General features: G+C 42.9%; 1 protein-coding gene across 1 annotated transcript in view; it reads right to left on the bottom strand.

The window, feature by feature from the left end:
- Window positions 1-5,447: 5,447 nt before the first annotated feature.
- Window positions 5,448-27,649, bottom strand: part of NIPAL2 (NIPA-like domain containing 2) — a 54,446-nt gene continuing 32,244 nt past the window's right edge. The window contains exons 4-11 of the mRNA XM_009324438.1: window positions 24,131-24,190; window positions 22,076-22,197; window positions 15,965-16,061; window positions 11,541-11,676; window positions 9,081-9,169; window positions 7,296-7,359; window positions 5,859-5,953; window positions 5,448-5,542 (exon numbers count right to left, since the gene is read on the bottom strand). Coding sequence (XP_009322713.1) covers window positions 5,448-5,542; window positions 5,859-5,953; window positions 7,296-7,359; window positions 9,081-9,169; window positions 11,541-11,676; window positions 15,965-16,061; window positions 22,076-22,197; window positions 24,131-24,190 — 758 coding nt within the window. The remainder of the gene's footprint in view (window positions 5,543-5,858; window positions 5,954-7,295; window positions 7,360-9,080; window positions 9,170-11,540; window positions 11,677-15,964; window positions 16,062-22,075; window positions 22,198-24,130; window positions 24,191-27,649) is intronic.

The following is a 27,649-nucleotide window of genomic DNA, read 5'->3' as shown; positions in this document are numbered from 1 at the left end:
GCTATCAAACAGAAGACAAATGACAGTGCTGTTCTTTCAACCAGTTTAATGATTCTGGCAAAAGACCTGGCAGCAGACTCCAAAGATTTCATCTAGGCAAGGCAATGCCTACTCCAAGAGTGGAGATCTCCAACTGGAGAGCTGGCATGTGCATGTTTGTGCTGTAGGCTTAAATCAATCATTTCTATTTTTCCCAATGTGATCTAGCAAAGTACAGAAATTGGCTCCTTCATCAATGGCCACAGGCCACTTTTCATGTTTAAGGTATTAGTGCCATGGGCTACAGTGATACATTCACTTCATGTAAAACAGTCAGTGTTAGAACCACCTGTTTAATCATTCCTTTACAGTAGCTCTACTTCGAAAACTGTCAACAAATGCCTTGTTGACACTGTCAACAAGGAGTCCGGGGAGACCACTGTGTATTAGTGGTCTCCTGGAGTCATTCCTCTGTGTTCATGCAAAACTCTCCTGCCACCACAATACATTTCTGATTCTGCTGCCGAGCACCATCCTCCTCACCGTTACCTTGTGAACTGACACAAATTCCCCTGGCACGGACGCCTGAGTCCATCAGTGATCAAAATGCTACTGCAGATTTATACTATTAAATGCACTTTCTCCTTCAAAGGCTTGGGCAAACTTGAGGGGCCTAACTGAAAAACTGGAATTTAGATTAAATAAGAAACCTACTCAGCAGCCACCTAACTCTTTATTTAGGGTCCATCTGTTGTGCTTGGAAGTTCCTGAGGTGCCAATAATTCTGCTTCTGTAGAGACCCAAAATTGCCCTTGCTTGCCGCGGGGGGAGTCACAAAGTAAAGGGAACATAATCAAAGACTGTAGGTTTGTGCAACTTCCTTGTAGGGCAGTACCCTATAAGCACTTCCCAGGTCAAGGGAAATTCCTTCGCAATACTGTGTCTTCTTGTCAGAGTAAGCCTGTGGTGCGTACCCACCACACAGTCTAATTTCCACGCAGGGAGGAAATTAGCAGCAAGAGCTCTGCATGTGAGGCAGTAAGTGCCAAAGAGGCATCAGTAGGACGCTCATGGGGCCCAGACCCCAAAGACTGGTTCAACGTGTTTCAAATATACATTTATGTGCAGCCTAAGGGGACAGATCAGCTACATGTGCTCTGACAAGAGGACAAGGATCCTTTCTAAATGGTCATGACTGCTTAATATGTAGTGATGTATTTGCCAGTGCTGCCTCCTTGTATAACTCCATGGTTACTTCAGCCAGGGTGCTTGGAAGGTGCCTCTACATTTCTCCCAGCCTCAAAAGGTTGAAACATCTCCCATCTGCCAAGGGAATATCCTATTTCCTCTCTGCTTCTCTAGTCATCCTTCACTCCCAAATCAGTAAAAAAAAAAAAAAAAGCCAAACTAAAACCACATACAAAAATATATGGAGTCACTATTTATTCACTGATGTCCCTAATTCTATCCCAGAACCCAGAAATATTTCAAACACAGAATTTCTCAAACTCCTGAGAATCCAGAGCACTAAACATTTCTCTATTTTTTTCTCCTGAAGTGGCTCAGATTGTAAATCTTCCAGCTTGGCCCTCCAATAATAATAATTATAGTAATTAGCCTCTCTCTCCTTTGGACTAGTTGCTAACACAGTCCAGCTGATTTCTCCAAAAGGAATAAACAAACAAATTTAAACACGAAAAAGGCCAAGCCTCAGAGGACAGTAACAAAAGGGCAAGCTGAAAGACAGCTCCGTCTAATCATCTGCACCCCAGTGTTATTAGAGTCAACATATCCAGTCAACAGATCATAACCAATGATCCTGCATAAAGTGGGTTGGAAGGAAAGATCACAAGGGGAGACCGTTTTGAGTTCAGAAGACTTTTGGTCCCAGTCCATCCTTCCAGCACTGTTTATGCACCTTACAGCAAACAGACAATGGAAAGAAAAATATCAGTCCTTAGAACAAGTTGTATAGCCAGACACGTGTCCAGGCTTCTAGCTGACCTTAGGACACTCTTCGTGCCACAAGATGCCTGTCTTAGCCCCATGTGGAGCCACTCAACGCTCACTGTGCACAGCCCAGTGAGTCTGGCTCAGCGTTTTGCTAGAAGCTCATAACTGCTGCATTTGGGACATGGTGACACAGGAGGAGTGAGCTTAGCAGGATGCTTGCTGTACAGTGAAGCTCCTCAGAAGAAGACAACAAATGTAATACTTCCCCCTAAAGAAGAGAGGTCTCACTCCCTCTCCTTCTTTTCCGCTCCTTCCCACCAAATGCTCCAGTCAGCCTGGCTGGCTCAGCTCAGAGAGCCAACCCAGCAAGGTTGGCTGGCAAGGAAGAAAGCAGATGGTTTCTGTGGGGTGAGTGAGCTGAACTGGCTGACAGAGAGCCACAGGCCACGCAGGACCTCACAGCTGGGAAAAAGAGGGTGAGACTTCTAGCAGCACTGAACCGTTCAAGGAGCTTGCCAGGTGCATGAAACCACAGTTTCAAAGCACAGAAGCTCAAGCCCCTATAATGTCCGACCTCTCTCCTTCGGTTTTAGGTGACCAGTGCCCTTACACGCAAAACATGAAGCCACCAAAAGCTGGGCTGTAGCGAGGAGCGGGCAATAAGCCTGCCAGGTGAATGCCAGGCCCCTACCATGGGCAGAAATACAAATCCAGTCCAAAATTCATTTATTCATTGTCAGCTGAAACCATTTGGTAAATGCATCCTGATATTTTATGGCAAAAATTAAACGGCCTCGCTCTACTCCAGAGCTCCCATTTCCAGGCCCATGGCCAGTTAATACTTCATCTCTTACCGCAGCGTGACCAGCAGTGGAACAAGGACTGAACGAGTCCTGCTGGTTCTGGTCTGTCAAAAATCCCAAGCTGGAGCCTGGGGGACCACGTGAGCCGCCGCTTGCCCACCACGCCTTCCTGTGGTTTGATTTCCTCAGATCCCGTGGAGGATCTGTTCAAGAAAGTTCAGTCTGCAGGTGCAAGTTTTGCAGCTTATATCTGGCCCACAGTTTTGATGTCAGGAAAAACATCGCAAGAAAATAACTCATTATTAAAGCGAAGGGCTCCAGAGACTTTTTTGTATTCCAGTGAAAAGGCTTTTCTTTTAGCAGGCATTTGTCTGTGGTATTTGCGACCTAAATATCACAAGCAGAATCTGAAAATGACATTGATTACAAACTGATTCTTGAAACAAACCATGTCCCTTTCTTGGCAGAGCAGTAATGAATTCTCATCACTGAGTTTTTCCGATCTTGTAATACATTAATTAGTTGGAACATGCTCACATCTCAAAAATCATGTCAAATCACAGGTTTTAATTGCACATAATTCCCGACAGTGTTTTGCTCCATAAATTAATTTCAATTACATTCAAGTTTACAGAAAACATTTTAATCCTTATAATTTTTTATAAACCCATAGGAAGAAAAGAAGTGTTGTTCAAGAAGAAATGCAGTAGTTTAAAATAAATAATAACTTTTGCCACAGATTTTTACATTTGATTTCCTGCTTTAAAGAGAAAATCTGGTAACCCTTATTATCTCCTCCAGCCCTCCTGAATCATGGAAACAGGTTTTGGAAAGATGCCCAAGGCCAATATTTAAAAAAGAAACAAACCCAAATCCTTTCACCCATTTGTTTCCCAGGTCCCAGAATGAAAAACTGTAGGTCTCCTATTTCCATCTTCAGCACACACTCTCACTTGAGACTTAGAAAGTGGCTTAAATTTGACTTGCAAAAGAAAGATAGAGGTGTGCCCTTATTCCCTGGAGAAAGCATACAAAAAGAATGTGCTTTTTTTTTATTTTAAGCTTTAGAAACTTGAACTCAAGCTGTAAGAGGGGAAAGGAAGGCCACAGCCAGGCAGCTGGTACAAGTAAGGTGCAGACAGAGTCTTGTCCTGTGCCAGCTGGAAAAGATCCACATTGGAAAACAACTTCACAACCCCCCCCCCGCCCTGCGCCCTGGCTCCTGGGACATTGCTGCGTAGGAAAAACTGCAGCTCTGTGTGCACTTTGTAGGGTTTGAAATGAAACTGTCTTATGGATCTTCAGCTGTACCTATTTTAAAATGAAATAAACAATTATTTGGGAAAAAAAACAGACCTCATTTGCTCATATCCCACTGAAACAAAATACACAGAGCCTATGGCCCCTATCCATTACTGCAGATTAATTCAAACCTAAAAGAAGTATCTTGTCCAAGACACGAACAGTTTTCAAGAGCACTTTCACTTGTTTCTGCAGAGGAGGTGTCTGACCCCCACTGTGCTGGCTGAGGTAGATCGGTGCTACCAGGCAGGGGTAAGTGGACCCACGATGAATGCCCAGAAGAAGCTTTCTTGCCAGGAGGCTGGGACTGAGGGACACCAAGACCTCCCAGACCTGAACACAGAGCCTGCATTGCCATGGGTCCAATCACTGCTGGCTCTTCAAATCAGTGTGGAGACACCACCATTTAATGAAGGAAAAATGGTACTGTTACCGTGACCCTTTGTGATCCTGTTTTTTACAGCCTTTCCTCATCCAGGATTACCAGTGGTTTAGGAAGGAAGCAGGAGTTGCCCTACTTTTCTCTTTTAGGAGTATTTTTCCAAGACACATCAAGGAAGGGAGCCTGGCTACTCCATTCCTTCTGGAGAACTTTGCACATTCTTCACTAAAACCTTGTTTTCCTGAAAACAGAGGCCAAACCTCAGGCTAGACTATAGTAACAGATAGTATAGCCCAGCCCAGTCCAGCTCAGTGCACTGAACTCTCCTGGGAAGATGTAAAATGTCAAGCGTGGTTCCCTAGCTCTGCCTTGGCTGGGCACCACAAATGTGTGCATGTGCGCATGTTTATGGCAAATGCTCTCTTCCTTCCCCCTCCCCACACAAGGGTTTATTTCCTTGGAAGATAAGGCAATTAATCCGATGGCAGAGGGTAATCAGGATTTTCACTCTATACATAATGTAAAATACTTTCTGTGTACATATTTGTGTATACTGTATATATGCCCACAGTTTTGACTCCTGAACAGGAAGGATCAGATTTTTAAAGGTATTATACATATAGTAGAATACTTTGAAGTCACTGACGAAAATTCTTCTTATTTGCCACCTTTGTCTTTAAGCATCTACACAGACCTGGGGGGGTTTCAAAGGGGAATTTTTATAATCCTGTTCTGTGCCTATTTGCATTTCAACGCAATTAAGACTCTAAAAATATCCCCAAGAGGCATTGATACTAGGAGAATGTTCTGTTTCATTAATGGTTATTTAGTCTTTCTTAAGGCTTCCTTTATCTTCAGAACACATTTGGGACAGCCATGGGAGAAATTAAGTAGGATTACATAATACTATGACTCATCAACATACAGGAGTTCAACATATACTTGAATATGTCCAACAAAAAGGTGCTGCTGATCCTTGTTCCAGTGGTGTTCCTCCTGTTAATTGGCATGTAAGGTGCTTTCCTCTTTCAGCTTGGACTTTTCACCAAGTCATCTTCATTATTCAAAGTGCCATAGCACGAACTGTGAGAATCTGGTTGTATTTTGCCTGTCAATTTTTGTCCTAAGGAAATGGGGTGAAAGAAGGGAAAAACACCAACTCTGTGAAGAATTTTAATAAAACAAATCCCCCACCAATCCATCATTTAAACATTCTTTGCTCCAGTAATCATTGTTTTCATTTGACTGGTTGTAACAATAGCTTGGAAAAACTCTGAAAAATTCTTTGAAAAATCTGTTGGGAACAGGAATAGAAAATAAGAGAACAGTATATTTATTAAATATGACTAGAGCACATTTGTGACTCAACTCTCCTAGGTCATCCCATTATCTGATACCTCATTTTTAAACAAAAAGACAGAAAAAAAAGCCCTACTTACCAGGAATATGTCCACAGTCAATAAAAGGAATTTGTAAATGTTCTTCTTTTTTATTTCTTGCAATTACAAATACACCAAGGAAAGATAGGAGACACCTGCAAAATAACAGTGGCATAGTATCATTAGAAACAGTTCACTGCATCTGAGATGAGAATTTCTCTCCAAGTTTCTTTTTCAAGGACTTCCAAACTCAAGCTGCTCAGTTTATAAAGAAACTTTTCTTCCTGGCAGCTCTATAAATTCGTCTTGGGCTCCCTTTCAGTCTAGTTTTTGCCTCCTGAAGCTTTATTATCAGTTCCAAAGGCTCCGCAGGCAAAATTACACTTGCAGCAGTATATACCTAATCAAATGCCTCTAAGTGTGAGACCACAACATTTGAATCCCTGAGCAAATCTTCACAGAGCATCTAAGCTAGCATTCTAGCATTTGCAATTTCATTAACAACTCAGTCTAGCTGCAGACAATCAACATCTCTGTTGTTTTTCTCGTTTGACTGTGTGTCTCAGGGGCAAGCTGTAAGCCAGGAGCAATGAGAAACTGCTATGCTTGGATAAATCTTCTATCCGCTCTGTGTTGGACACACAACCACTAATTGCTGCCTGCCAAATACATGGGTTGAATTTGCTCATCTCCATTTTCTGTCACTTTTCCTGCAGTCAAACAAGATAACGGTTGTGTGCACTTACTCTGGTCCAACTGCAGAGCATGAAGACGTCTGTAGCTATATCAGCCCCATTTATTTGACAGCACTGTGGCAAGACACCTCCAGCAGTTCTGGGAGATGCTTTTAACCATCTCACACCCATTATCGAGTAACTGTCACGTGTCCCCAGAGTTGTTACGGTGCTGGTAACCAGCAGAAGGTTTCTGCTCTCACAACATCTAGGCCCTTCTTCAAACATTTATTGTTAACAGCTTCTTAGCATGCTCTGAACTTTTCCGCAGGCATGCTGTCTCTTTCTTGGCACAGGAAGATAAGGGAGAGATATTATAGTACTGCCTTGTAGGCAAGCAACTCATGTAATGGCCTGCATTTAATGGCAGCAAAGACCGGCCGGACATGCAAGTGGAAGGTAACATGGGAGGAGGTTTACCTCTCGCAGTTGTAAAGGCACCCCCTATAACTTGATATTTGGTGGAGAGCAGTGATTTCTCCTTCCTGCTGGAGGAACACATGCTGCTGGTTTTTCATTCCATCATGAGATTAGTAGTCCATAAGTGTCTTACATTTTTACATATTTGGATTCAAAACCAGGCCTCCAAACTCCCAAAGCACAGACATCAATCTTTCCTTTAATGTTTTTTTATCCTACTATAATGGCTATTCCATAATGCTTTAATAACAAGATGGGTTTCTTCTTACTGAGAAAAGAAGGGATTCCACAAGGCAATGCTGTTTCAGTACAAACAGTGCAGATTTTAGGCCGATACACTTACCCGAACAGAAACATGAACACACTCAGCAAAGCTGCGCTTTGGAATTCCCGATAAAATATGACCCCTGGAATGTGACAAAAACAAGAATTGCAGATCTTGACTGGCTTCCAAGTGATATGAATTACAGCTGGGAGGGTCAGAAGCAGTGTCATGCTCAAACGGAGCAAAAAAGTCCCAAATAAGGTATTAATACACATTGTGATGGGTTCACTTTATGTGCCCATATTCCATTAGCTAGGCTTTCTCAAGACACTGCATGGGACTGGAGAAGATTTAGACTATCAGGTTGGAGCATGTGCTGTGTTAGTAACTGCACAGATGCAGGTATTTTTTGCATTGTCAGCAACAGTTTTTATGCAGGTCAAACTCAGGGTCTTATTCACAAGCAAAGTCATACCAATATAGCTAACCGGTTCTTCATGGATTTAGTTAAGCCACTCCAACAGACCACGTGGACATCTTAACTCCAACTGGGAACAGGTTTTCGATAACTAGCTGTGTCCCTGATGTTTACACCAAGTTAAGGGCTCCAGCAGCCAAGTTTGCCAAATCTTTCTGGCTGAAGGGATCACTACCTCTTTCTGGTCACCCCTTTTCCAGGAATTAGCACCTCTGCAGTGGAGGTGACAGAACCAGATGTGTATCTGGATCTCAGCTGCCCCAATTCACAGCCAAGTACATTAGCTTTAAATCACTGATGAGCATAGTTTTGCTTAGAAACGGCAGAGTGTGAACCAGCACAGCTGACGTGTGACTGTATCTTCAAAGGCTGTGACTGGGGGAATCATGAGATGAGGTATCTTCTACGAGCACCCCAGCAAGATTCAGCAGAGGTTATTCTTCTAAGCCCTGCACTGGTTTAACTAACCTGGTGCAAATGCATGTGTATCCAGTCCCAAACCTATTAAGCCATTCCTGAATAGGTACTTGATCTTTTAAGGAGGCACAAGGCCAAATTCCCCATATGGTCACAGGAACGCAACCCCCTTTTGGCACAAGTCTCCTCTCAGTCACAAAGTGTAGGTCTCTTCTAACACAGGTGCTGAGGCAATCTGTGCATGAAGCTGACTCCCCTTCTCATTAATGGCAGCTCTGCATGAGAAACTCCTGCACAGCAATGATAGGAAAGCCCCCAGTGTGTGTTAAAATGAGTCATAAATGTTCTAACAACATGATCATTTTGGCTCATTGCTGATACAGCATCTTAGTCGTCCTCCCTTCTCATGTTCTTACGCTGTGCACCATTTCCAAGATTTGCAGTCCCTCTTTAACAATGCTGAGTTCAAAGTTCTCACCCAGAATAAAATGTTAAATGCTTAAAAGGTCTTTGGAGTCATTTTATTTCCTTCACTTAACCAAGAATTCCACCTTCTGAAACAGAATATACACTAACTACTATGAAACACAGCTGGTTGTCATTTGAGTAGTTTGCCAGGCTGTTAGAATTATTCTACCAGTTCGGATATGGAGAGGCTGGTGTGCACATGGTAAACGCATTTACTGGATGTCAAGATGAGGCTAGGATAAATGCAGGTACTTCTAGTAAGCCAGCAAGGCACAGTAAACCGTACATATAAATTTTGGAAATGCTAGAATTTGATTATTTTTATTTTGCTTCAAAAGTTGTGAACTTACTCATTTTTCAGAACTTAAACACCTGTCACTTAGGAAAAAATTTCTGTGAAGACAAACATGACTGGTTTGTGTTCCTGCTCACAGGCAGTAATTCTTGAAAACCTGATGTTTAGAAAATCATTCTGTAGAGGCAGAAGGCCAGAAACAAACCTGAAATGATGGCACTGGTGGTGAAGAACACAAAATTAATGGGCACAACTGCTGTCACTTCGTACAGATGCATCGCTTGATTCAAGAACCTGGAAGACAAGCATTATTGCACCTCATGCCTACAAGAGGTTCATTGCACTTTAAGTCAGGCTAAGCCACTTTATGTCAGTTTAACAATAAGTGTGACCATTTCTTACAACAATAGCAAGTAGCCCTGGAAAGATGTGTACGTGTATTGAATTTACCTTCTGGTTTTGTCTCTGCAGAGTACAAACAAATAGGAGAAAGCAAGAAGGTTGGCATGGATTCTTCTGGCCATAGGCTGTCATTGGAGAGTCCTTTGAAGCAGTGTTGGAAAAATTTCGTCTGCCACAGATAAGGGAGGAATGCTAGGGTATTACTGCTTATGGTCTGCATCAGTTCTTGGAAGCAGTGCTGCCTGCGAGCAGCCAGGGACAAGTTGCTCTAATTTAAACAGGTTGTATAAGGCTATATTTCCAGCACGGACATGAACACGCAAGTCCTCGTAGGAACTGTTTCACTTTGCTGAAGTCCACATTGCTGCTACTGCTCAATCCAACTTGGCTAAAACACATATTTGTATGTTTATCCATGCAGTCATACCCCAGACACACTCTGTCCAGCTGGGAAAGTCCAGGAAGGCAGCTCCAAGCCTGAGCTCCTTCTGCTCCTCAGAAAGGCAACACAAACCCTCACCAGAATCATGAGCAAGAGTGTGCAGGACCACAGGAGCATGCACTGCACACAAACCTGCAGGACGGAGACATTGGCCATGGAGCAGCCTGCACAGTCTGCATCAGCAGATGAAAACGGCAAAGCAATTAACCCACTTAGGGAGACCAGAGCTATCAACATTTACCCATAAGGAGATGAATCATGAGTGTGAACTCTCGGATGCACCGGCAGATACTCTGTTATGTGAACGGTGCATTTCAGACCGAAAGAGAAAAATCAGGAGGCTGAAGAGTGTATTCAAAACTTATAAAAAGAACCATACTTAAATGTTTCACTGGTACAATATATGTGCACAGTAAAAATCCAAGTTTGGATCTGTTTTAGCCATTAAAGTAATTGCATGGTTATTTTAGCAACTGTTGAACAGTCTCCATGGTGCTTTAAAAATAAAGAAATCCTACATATCCGCAGGATAGTCAGGATTTTGAAGTCATTGAAAACACCTCATTATTTTCTCCCATTTGCAACAAACTTGGTCACAGGGACTAAAACAGCGATACCAAGGCCCAGCACTGAATCCAGGAGGATGCTGCAGCACGACAGTCAAATAAAATAAGAGAGGAAACAAATAAAATGAAAAATTTAGACTGACAGCACTGTCTCCATTAGAAAATGTGTCCAACAGAGAAGAAAGACAGACACACTGAGCCCAGGGAATGAAATAGGCACATTTCATTTCTGTTTTAATTTTGACCCAGCAAATGAAAGAAAGAAAAAACTGGTGAGGAGAGGCTAATTCAGCAGCTTCCTATTTACCAAGCTTTTATTTCCTATTTTAAATGCCCTAAGCTCCTCTCCCAGTGAAGACAAGCTGGATGTAAATCACTCTATAATCTGTTACAGGGGAGTTCCTGAGTCAGCCATGGAGAGTCACTGCATAATAACGCATGGACTTTCTGATTCCACATGGGAATGGTATGTTCTGCCACGAGAAAGCTGGGTTGGCTCTTCTACCGGAAAATAATCTTGCAAGTAAACACTCAGACTCGCACTGGAGCAGTCTAGATGAGATTACTGAATGATGCTATCAGCACCTGAAGCAGAGGGACCGGCATAAAGGGAATGGACACTCTTGTTCAGCTGCAAGCTGTATTTTACCATGCTGCCACCCCCAGCTATCTGCAGAGGCAGCATAAAACAATCACTTAACAGGCCAGAGGCCAGCAGGGAAAACTCTGATGTCCCCTGCACACTAAAAGTTAACTGTTTCCTAAAAAGGTACAGACATACAGGGTAGCAAAACACAACATGCAGATTTAACAGCAGCAGGGAGAAAGCAGGGGTAAACTCTTTGGTCTGACGAGTGACATAAGCTAGGGAAAAGAGAGGCATAATGAGGGTAAACGTGGCCATTTGATTATTCAGCAATGAAGGTTGCTAAAAGTAACAAAAAAAATTTACATAAACATAAATTTCTTTTCATAAGTTCAAAACCTGTGCCAAAACTAGAACTAAATTTGGGAAGACCTTGTGTAAGGTGATAATGAGATGAGGTAGCATCTGTGTAATTAATCAATTATAAACTGAGAAATAAAGCCTAAATAAACAATATAATCAGCTGTAGGCAATTCATGCATCTGCCAAGGCTCTGCCAGGAATTTGTTGCCTTTAAGTGCAATTTGGATCTGGACTCGATATCAGTACTGAACAAAACTGACAGATAAATGGGTACAAAGGCTAGGAGATAAGTAGAAACTCACTTACTTGACTTGGAAAGCACAGGAAGTTGCCATCAAAACAATCATGATATAGAAAACAGGATAAGTTAGCTGCATTTTCCCCTTCGCAGAGAGTGTTATCATGCTGGCCACAGCCTTTACAGCAATGACAGTCAGCGATGCTGAAAGGGAAAGGGAGAGATTAGCAGGGCAGAATTCACAGCAGGGACATCAGAGCATCAGTGAGGGAGGACAAGGTGCTGGGTCAGAGCCACAGAGCCGATCAACTAAAGGCACACTGAGGCAGGATTTGGGCACCTAAAGCCAAGCGTGTGATTTTATAAACACTCACTAAGCTACTGCCTAAACTCATAGTGGCCGTAATTCCATGTGCTTTGTGTTTTGCTTGGAAGTTCTTGTGGCACTGAGGTCTGCAACCCTGCATCTACCCAAAGTTTCCCCATTTTCAACAGAGCACCTGAGGTTAAGAGTCAGATAAAAAATCTTGCAAGGTAGGATTCTGTGTGCGTGTGTGAGAGAGGTTGAGCTCAGGTAGAGGAAAGAACTGGATCCATTTCCCACTGCTGGGCACATGTCCTAAACACTGGACTACCAGTCAGAGGTGGTAAAATAACCTCCACATCTTCCAGACATACTTTATTTAGCTCCAGCTGCTAATTTGGAGTCCATGTTGCATTATCCAGGAGAGGTCCGAGAGGTCTCGTTATCTGTTCAAAGCAGCTGGGACACATCCTAATAGCAGCCTGCATGTGACACCAGCAGCCTAAAATAACTCCTCACCCTCAGGATTTCTCTGTTGAGACGGGAGCTGGCCAAAGCTGGCCGAAGCTGACTTTTGGGATCGCATCACAAAGCACCTAACTATCCTCACTGGTTATGTACATAGAGCAGACAACCAACACAGGGGTCTATGTTTCATTTCAGGGGCCAGGCTCTTAAGACCATTACTGGATTTAGCCCACTGAATAAAATACTTCAGTAGTGTGTTTTCAATCCATTTAGTCACTGTCATTGCGTCACCACAAACAAATCTCAGAGAGCAAGCAATGGTTTTAATACATGTTGCCAGTTCAGAGAAGTCTTGCAACATACATCTTTTAGAAAAGGGGCTGACAGTTCATCTAAGAGTTACTTTAGATTTCCTTTTGAAGTGTGCTCTTGGTTTGTTGAAGTTAACCCAAGTAGGCTGTGATTACTGCAAATAAAATGTAACAAATTCGAAAGAAACTAAAAACGATAAGAAGAGTCAGGGTACAGAGATGACCTTTGAAGAAAGGTAATTAATTGTCAGGAGCACCGTCCCCCAGCTGGGATCCAATTCCACCCTCTTCCAGAGCTGAGGAGTGTTGGATTTCGGTGGTCTGACTCATCCTCCTGTAACTGCAAAATTCAGATTGGCAAGGAGAACTGCACTGTGCAAAAACTTCAGGCCAAGGGTTGGGAGAAAAGGTGGGGGAAGAAGAACATATTCAGGTCTGTGGTTTTGATTGCAAGCATTTTTCTTATAGCAAGTCCAAAAGTTCAGGGGGAGTTTAAGAGTTGCACACATCTTGTGATGATCCTGTTCACCGTCATGAAATTCACTGTTTTCATGACAACCTAGTACTTCACTTCTTGCTCTGTAATGGAAATAGGTGGAGCAGTTTAACAAACACAGCAGTAAAAGCGAGCAGAGGAGATCAAATCCTGGCTTGCAGTGGTGCTAATGGTATGATAAAAAGCCAAAAAATACACTCAAGACCCAACAAGCAGCCTACTTAAAAACTGAGATTTGCACTCTGACATGGGGGAGTTATTATTTTAAAGGAACACTTACAGGTAAAAATTAGCAGTTTGAATTGTCCAGCTAAGGGTGAAGATTGCTGAAAAATTGTTTCTGATGAAAGAGGAGTTTCCATCTCTTATAATTTTAACAAACCGGAAAAGAAAGCATCGGGGCGGTGTGGGGGGTGTTTGTTTGGTTTGGTTTTTTTTGAAAAATTGAATGATCTTTTTAGTTAAAGTAGCCCTGGAATAAGTTTCAAAACCTAGGAAATGTTTTTCCTATCTCTGATAGAATGACCCCCCCAAGGCTAGTGTGACAAATGATGTCACTTTCCAGCTGTTAAGGCAGGAAACTCAGAAATCCCACTTTAATCTGAAATATTTCCCCCAAAACTTATGATAACTCCCAGTATATAAATGAGGTAAGATAATTCTCACCAAATGAACTTGTAGAGTTGTACTAAGCAAAGTGTTTGCAGATTTTCCGATCACCTCTGTATTTTCTTCATAATGAAAGTAGCTCTCATATCCAATGAAGCACAAAGGCTGCCTTCTTTTTAAAGAAACCTTTCTACATTTCATTTACATCTGTACAAACCCTCCACCAGGAATGTATCTGTGCAGATATGAGAAAAGGCAGAAATCCCCTTCCACGAGCTGCCACCGAGAATTTTCTGCACAGAGACCCACCCCAAGCCTCGTCCACCCCTCCCGCAGCCAGGGCCCTCCGAAGGTAGTTAATGTGTCAGACAGCTGGGAGCAAAGCTGCTGGGCCCTCTCTCAGTCCCCCATCACTTTGCTCAGCAGAAAGGTTGGAGAGCAAGCAGAAGGCTCTGAGTGTAGCTTTGTGGGGACTGCCAGGCACCAGGATGGCTGCAGGAACCGGAGCCAGCCACAGTTCTGGGTTTCCTGCTTGAGGGAAGTGTCAGTATTTCAAAAGTTCCCATGAACCAGGACTTGTTTGTTTGTGTCTTTTTTAATAGAGCAGAAATAATGACACATTTTTCCTGAAACCGCATATGCTTACCAAAACCTCAGCAGCCACCAGCTGAAATTGTTATTTTTGGTTGATTGCAGCCTGACCACCAAACTGCAGTTAGTGCCTGCTGGGGCACGGGTTTGCAACCCCACTGCTGTTCAGCAGCTCCATGTATCCCTTTGGCACCAGTGGCATCAGGGCTGGCAGGCTCCATGGCAAAATAAGCAGCGCTATGCAGCCCAATGGCCCAGGTCTCCCAGAGCCACGTGTTGACCTTGCTTGGGGCAGCCATCATGGTGGGTCTGCCCAGAACTGCAGCAGTCAAGCATGGAAGCCCATCTGGGGATCTTCAGGCCTCCAGCTATGCGACAAGGAGGCTGGACCCACTCATCACTCAGGAGCGTGCCATGCTTCACACTCCTCATGGCGGGGTTGGAAGATGCAGAGCAACTCAGGTGAGCTCTGCCAAAGCTCCCAGGCTCCATGCTAGGACCTGAGGGATGGCTGGACTCACACTTCACTCCTACAAACCAAGAGCAGTTGAACAGTTAGACCTAAGGCTTTTGGGGCTCTTCCATCTCTGTCTCATGCAGGGAGCACGGAAATCCTTCAAGGCTTCTGCAGAGCTACAGATCCTAATGTTCCTAGCACTGGGAAACTTAAATGGGAAGACTGTCCCAAAAAAGTTGATCTGAAAGTCTGAGCTTTTCAGCGGGGTGAGAAACCAGCCAGGGACCTGAAGGAAGGCAGTTAATAAATCTGTGAGGGTTTTTCATATTCAGTTAAATCCAAATGGTGTAACTGGCAAACTTTAGTGAAATTCTGTTTTAACAAAACACTCATGACCAGCTCCATTAGAAATGTGCTTTATAAGTCTTTGCAGACTGATACATGCACCCGCTGAACTCAGTGAAAAGATAACCATTGACTTCAGTGGCACAGTTCAAGCACCTTTCACTTCAACCAAAGAAATGCGGTGTCCCATCAGGGTTTCATGGAGAAGGCACGGGTTAGTAACAAATTCTTAAAATACGCCTGCAAGCAGTAGAGCTTTAGAGATAGCCCTGTGACATTTGTCAAAACTGATTCAAGTTTAACTTTATTGAAAGCTGCCTGATAAAATGATCTCCCTTGTTTCTCTGGGTATTGATTGTGGCAACATTAATCAGAAGGCAAACTTCAGTGGCCCACTGAGTTCTTGCTATGCTTCTAGAAAGGTGGTAAAGCATGAAATGTTGCATATGCAAACAGGCATAGATAATTCAAAGAAAAGTTCCCATACAGTCACAGAATATCACTGCATTTGCCTACAGAGTGCTTACAGGGTCTTAAGCTGCTCTGTTCTAAAGAACTGATTTTCACAGCTAGCCTGCTCTCCAAAACAAAGTTTCAGACAGTCCCCTTTCCCAGGATCTAAAGCTAACGTGTTATTTAAAAAAAGCTTCAGAATACCATTGCACACAGCATACTAATTTCAGGAAATCTGTAAAAAGAAATAGTCCCAGCAATAAGCGTAGAAACTATGTTTCATAATCAGCTTTTCTCTTCAAAACGAGACCACAGTAAGAATCACGTGAAACGTTTCAATGATTCTCCTTCAGCACACTGCTTTGCAATGTCCCTAACCTAAACTAGCTGGTGAGACTGAGTGACAAGGAATTACCAAGTAACAGAAAGGAACATTAAAGTGAATAATATGTTCTTACCCAGTAGTGCTACCATCATTAACAAAACCACGATGTGCTTCACAGCCTTTCTTTTGTAAAAATAGAGGAGAATGCAGAATATGATAATTTCTAGGATCTGAAAATAAAAGGGAAGAAAGAGCTGTGAAACTATGTAATAAATGCTTCATTCAAAGTCTTTGAGATGTCACATTCATTTTCTATGCTCTAACAGTTCAAAGGCAAATTACTTTATTAAGCATCTTCTGCTAAAAACTAACCTTATTGCCAGTTGACTGAGCTATCAAACAATTGTTGTCATTTATCTTTCCTATTACAGCAAAAGTTAAATTTTGAGCATTTCTTATTTCTTTAGTTTTTCTTTTTGCACTTCCAGCTACATTTTGTAACTGGTAGTGTTGAGAAGACTTTTTTAATGTGATAGCAAAGATACCCATGTTTATTGGTAATAATTCTTACAGAAACTCTGTTTATAATTCCTATGGAGTAAAGCACTTACCTGGAGGAACAACAGTCTCTCCTTCTAGCTGTGGTACTCCTAGTGTCACTCTTTGTGACATGCAAGCTTATTTTTGCTACCCTCTTTGCACTTCTCCCCAGTCCTACTAAAAAAATCCCCCCAAACGCTGTCTTTTTGTTCAAACTTTCTGCCATACATCATAAGGAAGAAAACATTTATTTCATGTGGTGATTCTCAAATCACAGGTACCTGTCAGGAGCTTACCTTGAAAAGCTCAACGACACACCAGCAGACCACACTGCAGGACATGTGCAGCTGCTGAAGCAGCTTTACCTACACTGTGCATGATCCAAACTTGCTCCTTCAATAACATCTGACAGCTAAATGACAGATAGTTAAATTTACTGACTTGCTGTTAATGTGTCTCTTTGCAGATTCCCTTAATAACTCTTGCCTTTTGCCATCTCAAAAGCATGAGTATTCTCCCTCCTACCCACGTTGCCCAAATACCCCCTCTATGCCTAAAGAAAACAGCGAGTGCAAGAGCCAGAAAGCTTTTGTGAAGCCCAGAAGACTCATGAAAACAGGGATGATGGACGTCTGCACTGAAAGGTGCTCAGAAGCCTGGTAGCCTTAGAGACTGCATGGAGAAAGAGAAGTTTGTGCCTGTTGGAAAGTAATCAAATGGGGGAAATAAGACAAAAAATGAGATTGTCATCATTCATGAATCTGGTTATTGTCATTTTTTACCAACAAAACAAGTAATAGAAAAAACCTCACGTCTATCTCCTTGGTTTCATCACCAACGTACTAATTTATGTTTTATAATGCCACTCCACTCTTAAACCCACAGTCGCTATAAGGCAGCACTAGACTTGAAAAGACCTGTGTGTTGCGCTGATGAAATTTCCAAAGAAGCGACTGAACAGTTACTAGCAGCACTTATATAATGTAACATAGCTGATTTCTTATTTTGGAGAGTGACTGCAGCAGGAAAGCAGTCATCAGCTTTCTAAAATTCTCTACCACACTCACACCTCCCTCAGTTTAGTAGTGTTCAAAAATATGAACAGAACATAATTATGCTTTAATTCATTTTTTTATTTACTTTCACACTGATCCCTTGCTCCCAAAGACAACTGAGAGACAATTGCATCTCAGAACATTAAAAACACAAACTTGGATATATACCACATTTCTTTAAAAAATGTCAAATACTTATCACAAGATTAAAAAAAAAAAAAAGCAGAGTTGGAAGGGGGTGTTGTAAAATGTGTTGAATACAATAAAGCATTTTGCTGTTGGTTAGAAAAAAGCATTCCTGGACTAATCCTTGTTTAATAATCTTTGCAATGTCTTGTGGAGTGCTGGTCTCATCTCCCTCCAGAGCGACATCCCTCCCCACCGGGCTTGCACCCAGAGGTGAAAGCTGCGCCACCGGACGGTAGAACAGAGCCCTTTGCCTCAGTCTCACAGTAAGTAACTTGCTCAGCCTCCCCAGCTTTATTCAACAGTGTAACACTGGGTATGTCTAAATCGGGACCCAAGGCAGAAGTCATGTTAAGATCTGCAGACATGTGAGGTCATCTTGCCCTTCCTGTGGAAAACTGCGATGGGGTTTTGAGGGAACTCGCGAGGAGAAGTAAAGGTAGCGGCTTCGCTCTTCATGCCACTGGCAAACACATCTCAGGGCCAGAAGGGAATATCGCATTATCAGGCTGCAGCTACAACAGCCTCCAAATAGCTTCAGTTGCCATTTTGACAGTGACCAATTGCTAACAATGGAAGAAAGCTGGGCTAAATAAATATTCCCCACATGGAAAGGTACCCAGGCTAAGAAACAAGTTCCGGAGATGTCCCAGGTATCCTCTTCCATGACATGCCAGTTCAGGACTCACTCACAGGATGGTGTTACTGGGATGGCACTGTGGCAGCAGGTGACACAGCACTGTGAGACCTGCTTCCCTCCCCAGTGCAAACCTCTCATCAGACCCTCGGACTGGTTGCCACAGAGTGTGCAGAAACCCATGAGACAGCCCTACTGTAGGCAGCCAGCTACACCTCAGGTATTGATTCATTTCATATCCCCTAGACAACTTTAATCACAATGTCAATAGAAGGAAGCACCATCATCTGCCCTGTGACTTAGATTTCAAACTACGCAAGAACAATCATCCAAAAACAAGCCCAGGGACAGTCGCTGGCTCAAACCACTCCATCACACCAGCTCTGGCGTTACACTCCCTCTTCCACATCACTCCGACCCCCAGAGTGGCAGGTAGGGCCAAGCACCACTGACCTCGACTGAGCCAAGTCACTGTTGCTGGCTCTGTCCATCAGACCTCCATCGGTCCTCATCCTGTCACCAGCTCTTCTCTTGCTAAAGCTACCATAAAGCTCCGCTGTGATCTCCTGTTTAAAAGCAAACAAACGCACCAAGAAGACTCACTTCTGAAAGGAAACAGCCAAGCAAAACGATCAAAAGGACATAAAAGAGTCCCTGATGGCAGTTCTGGAAGGGGTGCACAGGTTTGTGTGCTTGGCTACTTCTGCCTCCCAGGGAAGACCCAAGAGCAGCAGTGGTGTAGGGCCAGAGATGGCAGTCCTGTGGCTGAACCTAGGGAGAAAGCTGATGTTTGCTTTTCAGGGCTGTTATTTAAGTTTACTCAGCTCTGTCAAGTCTCGCACACTAAGCATGAAATTCAAACAATTAGTTCTCACCTCGTGCTGCCCAGCAGCCAAGCTATTCTTCCATGGTTCTCTGCCACTCAGTGACCCACCTACAGGTCACCTTTAATCACAAGACAAGGGAGAGGCCACCACCTTGAGTCACGCTGCAAGCAGAGTGCATGGCTCCTAACAGGACCTCACGCAGACAAGGACCCTCCTGGTGTGCCCTAGCTGTTACCGATGATTGTGTCCTGATAATTACTCAAAATAGTGTTCGCTCTCACAGTTGATAGCTGTGATAGTGTTAAATACAAAGTCCAGGAATGGGAAGCACATAGATTATATCAGCTTCACATATTCTGTTTAGAGGAATTGAAGGAACTTGACCCGCTTACAATCATTTTTGCTATTATAACTAATCTCTACTGAAGTCTCCTCAAGCCCACATCTCATCAACATGTTTTTATAATCATGATGTTTTCCATGTTTCTAAGCATTACCAGAAGGCACCGGAACAAAATATCACATTGTCTGCCCCGACTGTTTTTCTGGGATATACAGCAACATAGGGACCAATGAACCAGGAGGGTCTTCTAGGCACTTTGAAGGAAAAGCAGAAATGCTTTGAACCTGATTTTACAGAGATTAAATATTAACAACCCAATACTCACTATGCTTCTGTTTAGGGAAACCTAAGAGCTTCATCTATAATTGATGTCTTCTGTAGTGACTCAAAGTGCACGTAAGCAAAAGAGAAAAAAAAACAAGCTAGGATAGTCATTCTTGCTCAGACATGATTATACTACTGCAAAGTCTCAGAAGGTGACTCAAAGTTGTCTCATGTGGGAACTAGAGGCGATTTCTGCAGAACATCTCTGATGCCAGTGGAGTGCCACATGGGGATGGTTTATCACCCACACAGAACATTTTGTACCAGTGGGGCTTTGTATTTCTCAGCAGACCACACTTTGGGGCTACTTTTAGAAAGACTGTTGGACTGCATTATACTCCTGTATTGTCTCCTCGCTATATATTTATACTGGAAACTGTGCAACTTCTGCTGTGCTTTTTTATATCTCGGCAGCCAACCTGTGCTAGGCATTTTACAAATAATTATGAAGAGCTAGTTCCCTGTCCAAAGAGAATGTTTACAGCAGGGTTTGCCTGAACTTCCAGCAGCATACCAGGATAATCAGGCTGGTATCTCAGAGTCTCTTATGGAGTCTTTCACTCCTCCCTCTTCTTTGGACAGAGAAAGCTCAAAACAGATGAATCCAGGGAGCAGAAGGAACAAATAAAGAAGTTTGATATGTTGAGTCAACAAGATTTGCTGTGTACTTGCTCCATCCTTCCCTGCAACTCATGCTGTACATGTAGAATTGGATGCTGGCTAAGGCAGGAAAAAGAGAGAAGAGGGGAAAGTCCAGTGGTTACCTACCACCTCCTCATAATGTCTCCTAAGAAGAATACAGCACAGTCTTCCTAGACATTCAACTGTGTTCTTATTAACTTTTCCTGAAACAAAGTCCAAAAAGTCCTTAGATGGGAAAAAGCCCTTTTCCAGCAACCAGTTGGTTTTAAGAAAATGTGAAGACCATACAGCACAAAGATTTCTGGATGTAGATGGAGAGTTTTCTCACTCCACCACCTCTACACAAATGGGTGAGGCAGCAATTTAAAATCAGTGCCTAAAATGCCAGGCTGTTTTAGTATCTATAGGTGGAACTGCATGGTAGAGGGGGATGTTCAGTAGGAAAGAGAGAGGGTCCTCCAGTGAGCACCAAGACCCCTGTTCTGAACCACCTCCTAAGGAAGTCCCTCTCCCTCTGCTGATTACGTGGATTTGCTGAAGCTCTTGCTGAGGCTGAAGCTACCCTTACTGAGTACCCCAAAACTCTTGGGCATTGCCTTCAAAAGCCTCTCTACTGCCTGATTGAAAGTGCATGTTATGATTTATGTCGCATGATCATTAATTTCTTCCACTGAGCTGTATCACCATCTTTCAGGAACTTTTAATATGCACAAAAAAATTGAGCAAGAGGATCAAGAATTTTTTGTGTTAGCATGTACTTTCTGCTTAATCCGTAGTCTCATGGATAGTTAAGATGTATTTAAAGCCTGCAGGTTGGCTAAAAGATTAAGGTCCTTAAACTGTCTACTCGGTGGCTTTCTAACTGAGCTTCCTACTGAGAAAAGCCTGGGCACTAATAGTCTAACCCAAGTGAGTCACTTTACTGGGAAAAAAGTAACTGCTTCTGAAGCTCTTATATTGCATCTTTTACATTCAGTTGGAGGAACAAATTTTCAGCATTCCAGAGGAAAAGAGAGAGAGAAATTCCTCCTACTCACTCTGGTCTTGTTCCTGATGCTAATTAAATACATCAAAGAAGACGTATGGTATTTGAAGTTTGTATGCAGATACTTTAATCAAAATGGTATTTTTGTATTTGAATTCAAACTCAGGTTCAGATTAACCTGAGTGGCAGTGAAGCAGGCCGCCTCTCCGCATTTCAACTCCATACAAAGCTCCTTTCAGCCAGGCTTAGCAACATGGGCTGAAACAGAGTGATATGAAAGAGAAAAGCAGGACCAAGAGCATACATAGCCTGATTTTTAAAAGCACAAGTCCATCACATTCCAGAAAAGCACTGTAACCTAGGTGTACATGCAGACAGTGTGGCATAAGCACGTATATAGGAAATATAAGCACTGCCAATATTTAGATTTTTCCCCAAGCCCACTAAAAACCAAAATCTTTCCTTTCTCGTTAATCCTGCACAACTGTGACTTTCCCCTGGCACGTAGTTTGAAGGACATCTTTTGGTTCAGCGTATTTTCAGCTTGGGGACTGGAGTGATGACCCAGAGACTTGCTCTCTCTCCTATGAAAATCACACAATTTATCTTCAGGAGCAGTTTTTCTGCCACTAATTCATAATGCTGCAAAAAGCCCAATAATCCCAGTTTTTCTGATTTAGGGAGTAGTATGAACAAGATACTCACCGAATAGACCAAAAAAGGCCAGCTCACTAAGTAATTCTGTACTTGTCTTGCTGTGAGCTCTTGGGGTACATTTGGAACAAATGTCACCAACAAGTATGTCCCTGTTACTGTCAGTGTTCCTCCTTTAAAGAAAAGGATACATTATTTTGGTAATACAATATTTCTAGAAGAAAATTTAAGTCCATTTAATCAGGTCTGGGCTTAGGTAATTGGGTTGCCTTGCATTTGTGGTCTTATCTAGTGTAATTTTTATTAAAGACTCAAAGGATATTGGAAATATGAAAAAAGCTGTCAGTAAAGCCTCATGAATTAGGGTTCCAACTCAGCAATGCATTTTCAAATACTCTCAATTCTAATACCGAGTGCATGACAAAGGAGAATCGATCCTTTGTATTTCTCACAGGCACAAAGCAGGTCACATAAACTTACCCTAAACTGAAAGGACAAGTTGCTTACTGAGGGCAGACCAGGGTAATGACCTGAGGTCATTAACCAGGGTAAATAAACACAGTTCTCCTGAAGTCAGTGTGGCCACAGAGATCTGCACCAGCTATGGACCTGCCCTGGAAACACTGAGCGCAACAGATATGTCCCGGTCCGATGCTCATGTGAAGCTGTCATGAAGCCAACATTCTGGCCGCTCCCTGTTCTATTTGCAGACCTATGAACTGTTTTATAAAAGGTTGATTTGCGAAAGACTGTTCAGCCATTAGGTTGCCAGGGCCCCTTTTCAAGGTCAAACTTGCCTTATTGTGCTTTTAATAAAAATCTGGAAGTTCTGCCTTGTGGACAGCCAGCTGACAAACACAGATGTTCATCAAGGTATTGAGATAGAAGTGAGCTGATCCTGAGCTCATAAACTGTATTGGATTAAGGAAGTTATTAGCTAATCAATTTTTTTTCAAGTAATCTTTAAAATTCTTGGCAAACCTATAAATTGGTGTGGAATACAAGGCTCAGGAATACAATACAAAGCACATCCGGAGGACTTTGCTGGCACTGCTATCACACACAGTTCCTTTGGAAAAGCAGAACTGTTCTATATTTATGTGCTTGCAAAAACATCACCATATTTCCCATCATACAGCTCATTCCTATGGAATGTAGCAACATTGTTAAATCCTTCTTGCAAAGTCAAACTCACAGAAATAAAATAAATCAGTGCTTGAACACTAGTTAAAGCAACACACAATGTATAAGGCCATAAGGGAAACATGATCAGTCAAGGGAGGGGGGACTTTGAATGTAGCAGCTGAGCTGGCAAACTTGGATCCCAACCCTAAATAAATATTATATTCCTGGGAGAATACTGAACAGATCTCTCCAAAACAGTCATGAGAACAGCTGGGATGTCCTTGTTACAGTATGGACAATCAAGCCTAGATGCTAGGAACCCCACAGAAATACCAGGTGCCCCACAGCAACATCAGGTGCGCTGTCCCAGCTGAGATGGCTTACGTAAAGCCCAAACCCTGAAATATGCTTGTCTTTCACTATTCCTGTGTTCAAACAAGGCAGTTTTGATATGCAAAGAAATCTTGGACACAGACAAATGTTGACATGCTTTTACAGTGCAGACTATGTTTCCCAATAAAACATTGACAACATGATTATTTGTTCTCTGAAGTGATAAAATTAATACCAAAAGAGAAGTTGTCACTTTTAATTGAGCTTGAATTTTTGTGCAATGTCTATGCAGTAAGAACAATGAATAACTCAATAGTTTCATTGGTTTTATTAAAATTGTGTTGTACTCATAAAGATAATCCTAAATACAACCTCAGAGGCAAAAATAGACAATGAAAATAAATTTGAGCAATAAGGACACATAAGGAATGAGTTACAGTTATAAGAGCAGAGGATTTGGGAATGCAGTCTTTTCCACATGCATTGAAGATTCTCTCTCTTTTTGTCACTTCTTCCCAATTTTGAAAGTATCTGCCTCAAAACACTTGCTCAGGAAAGTGGGAGTGTGAAGGTGGGGGGCTGTGTAAGAGTTACAGCTTGCTAAGCATATGGCGACACACATGTCCATATTAGCAAATGCTTACTTACCCAATATATCAGCAGCCCTCATGGTCTTCTTTAGGAATAAAACAGAAATAAATGCACTACCTAGAACAGAAATATAAAGACATTTTTCATATTTGATAGAATATCAAGTGCTATAGCAAAAAGATGCCCTGGGCCATTGTTGTTGCACCATACCATGATATAACCAGCCAGGAGTCCATTCCGACAACCAACCAACCAACCTTCAGTTTTTGTAAGATTTTAAACGTATCCAGCAGGCTCTTATGTGGTTGAAGAGATGCAATACCCTTCCCGTCTCCCACGCAGACACTGCTTAAACTGCTCTGATTCAGTCACACGTGGAAGTGTCAGGAGAGCTGGACACCGATCAGCCTTACTGTTCCATTCCCCATTTTGCCACCAACTCACTGTATGGACTTGCTCAAGGCAAAGTGCCTCATAAAAGGATAAAATTCTGCTTCTTTAGACTTCAATGTATTAGTATAAGAAAAGTAGCAGTAGCAGCAGTACAACCGAGAGGAAGAAAGCCACTGCAAAAGCATAATACTTGGTATAAACTAAGAGAGTGGTCATGATGTCTGCAAACAGGTGGAAGAACCAACATATGTACCATACAGGAGCACTGCCCCTGGTCTTCTAGAGTGACTTGTAATGAGGAAGAAGAAAAATGGAAGTGAGTCCTGGAAATGACCTGTTCCCTGGTCAACCCTTTCCCTTGATCAGCTCTCACATATCCCCTCTGCCAGCTCCTAGCCCTGCCTCTTCGGGATGGACAGCAGTGGGTGGGTGAGCAGCAGTAGTGATCAGGCCAGGATTTCTGGTAAGCAGCTCAGCGTGGACATGTGCTAGAGAGTGAAGAAGGGGTTTGGACTTAAGATAGATGAGACTGTTGGCCACCTGGGAGAGATGGCTCTATTCCACCACAAAACATTAGAGCATCTACCGCTCAGAAGAAGCAACAGAGGCTGAACAGACCCTATGTAAAAGATGAGGAAAGGCCTTTGGGAGAGATGCATTGGTAATGTTAGCTTCATTTAGAAACCTCAAAGAAAGACTGCCCAGGAGGGACAGTGAAGGGACACACTGAACCTAAATCATGGGATGCTGTTACAAGAGCTCTGTTCCTGCCTACAACGTGAAATTCTTGGTTTATTCTTGAAATAACGGTTCAACCTTTTTGCAACCATCTTTGCCTCATTATCTCTATTGTTCTGATGGAAAATTTAATTTGCAGTTAGCTAGTAGATGTACTCTAGATAAATCTAGGGAGGTTCATACCAAGAGGTAAACAGGGAGCTAGAATTCAGCATCATGTCTGTATTATCCAGCCAGTAGAAAATCAGATCTAGCAGAAGTCATAAATTTAAACTGTATCAAGGGTGATGGAGATCTATGCAAATGAGTAAGTGCAATAAAGATCTTCAACTGAAAATGCCTCACTGAAATTAAGCTGCCTGACATGGTTTTCTTTATTCAGTGTTTCAGTGACAACTTTGCTGGAGAAAAAACACTGGTATCCAGGCAACACTGGTAATAGCAGAGCTACCTAGGTTTAGAAAAGAGAGAGGATGAAAACCAGGAAAGAAGCAGCAGCAACCCAAGATAGTGCAGGAATTAATTACTGTTCTGTCTCCCTGCTGTCGTAGCCCTCCCAAACTCCACCTCAGCCCACCCACCTAGGCAGTCACTGTCACAGCAAAGACCTGTTGCTTAATGAACTGATGCTTCAGTGATTTTTTTTTTTTTTTTTTTTTTTTGAGTAACCCCTTGTCTGGGCTCTCTGTATACAGCAGAGATCTAGTAAATGCAATTTAGGGCTCAATTCCAGTGTTGGCATCCAATTTGGGGTGAGATGAGTTGTGCCCAAAATTCCACTGCCTACTTCTCTGGAAATGACAAATGGCAGCTTGGGGGGATCATAGTCTCTGAGGCTGGCAGTGGGCACAGGGAGGCACTAGAATGCATCCAGATAATGAAACTTGTCACTCAGCCTGTCATCCGCTTTAATAATGCATTCAAATGCAGCAAGCTCTTTCTCCAGAGATAGCTGGTAGTGCACAAGAGATCATGAGCTTAACAGAAAGTATGTATAATTAATGTTCTTTATGATGTGCAATATGTAGAGGAATCTAAAAATAGGAGAGGTTTTAAGAACATATATTAGGCCATCTGGGATTGGAGGAAAAACTGAAGTAGGAGGGGAGGTGCAACACCAAGGTGAGGAGAGTGAGACCCAGGAGAGACTCTGAACACAAAAGACAACTGTCCCCGTGGATAAGCCACCAATACTTCATATGCATTCAAGTGAAGAAGAGAAGCAAACGGGGTAAATCTAAGTGAAGAAACAGAGAACAGTTACACAGACCTGATGAGATGCTAGAGGACATACATGACTGATCAGAAGCCTGGCAAACTCTGGCTGTTACCTTCAGGGCTGAATTTTAAGCAAGTTACGGTAGCACAGCCAAGAGAGCACCTTGTTATTACACACTGGCTAACACAGTATTTTAATTTACCTTTTATTTTGTTAATTTCCTGGCTTTTAAGCTCCATAAGTTTGACTTTTAAATAGTCTCTTGTGTTCTTCAGTTTGTGGGGTGGGTTTGAACCAGGTTAAATCAAAGAAACCACGGGCAGGTTGGCTTGACACAGACAGTGGCTCACTAGAAACGATGGGCCAGAGGAGGGGTATGAAGGGAGCCTGTGAGCCCCAGGAGTGCAGGCTGGTGTTTGCTCGTTTTGCCTTCTGCTGGCTTTGCAGCTTTCCCTGGCCGGCAAGACAAATGGCAGACACCAAAGTGTACCCCAGGAGCCCAGTGAGAAATGCACAGCCCTCACAGCTGCTCTGCCCCTCTTCCTTAACTCCTTTGGGCTCCAGCTCACAGTCTCAGGTGCATTTAGCTGCTTAAGACATTAACTCCTCCAGAAAAGGCAGTTTAGGACAATATGCTAGGTGGCCCAGACACCAAAGTGTACCCCAGGAGCCCAGTGAGAAATGCACAGCCCTCACAGCTGCTCTGCCCCTCTTCCTTAACTCCTTTGGGCTCCAGCTCACAGTCTCAGGTGCATTTAGCTGCTTAAGACATTAACTCCTCCAGAAAAGGCAGTTTAGGACAATATGCTAGGTGGCCAACACATTCCCCCCACCATCTCTTCTCTGACTGGTGGTCTCCAAGCTGACCCAGCTTTGAGCAGGAGGTTGGATAGGGACTTAGAATCATAGAATTATAGAATGATTTGGGTTGGAAGGGACCTTAAAGATCATGTAGTTTCAACCCCCCCCTTGCCATGGGCAGGGACACCTTCCACTAGACCAGGTTGCTTAAGGCCCCATCCAACCTGGCCTTGAACACTTCCAGGGATGGGGCATCCACAACTCTGGGAAACCTGTTCCAGTGCCTCACCACCCTCATAGTGAAGAATTTCTTCCTCATATCTAATCTAAATCTACCCTCTTTCAGTTTAAAGCCATTACCCATTGTCCTATCATTACATGCCCTTGTACAAAGTCCCTCTCCAGCTTTCTTGTAGGCCCCCTTC

Source organism: Pygoscelis adeliae, unplaced genomic scaffold (assembly GCF_000699105.1).
Source record: "Pygoscelis adeliae isolate BGI_AS28 unplaced genomic scaffold, ASM69910v1 Scaffold145, whole genome shotgun sequence".
In the NCBI taxonomy this organism is placed as follows: Eukaryota; Metazoa; Chordata; class Aves; order Sphenisciformes; family Spheniscidae; genus Pygoscelis; species Pygoscelis adeliae.
Note: the sequence above shows the minus strand (reverse complement) of the source record. Positions and strands in the feature narration are given on the sequence as shown.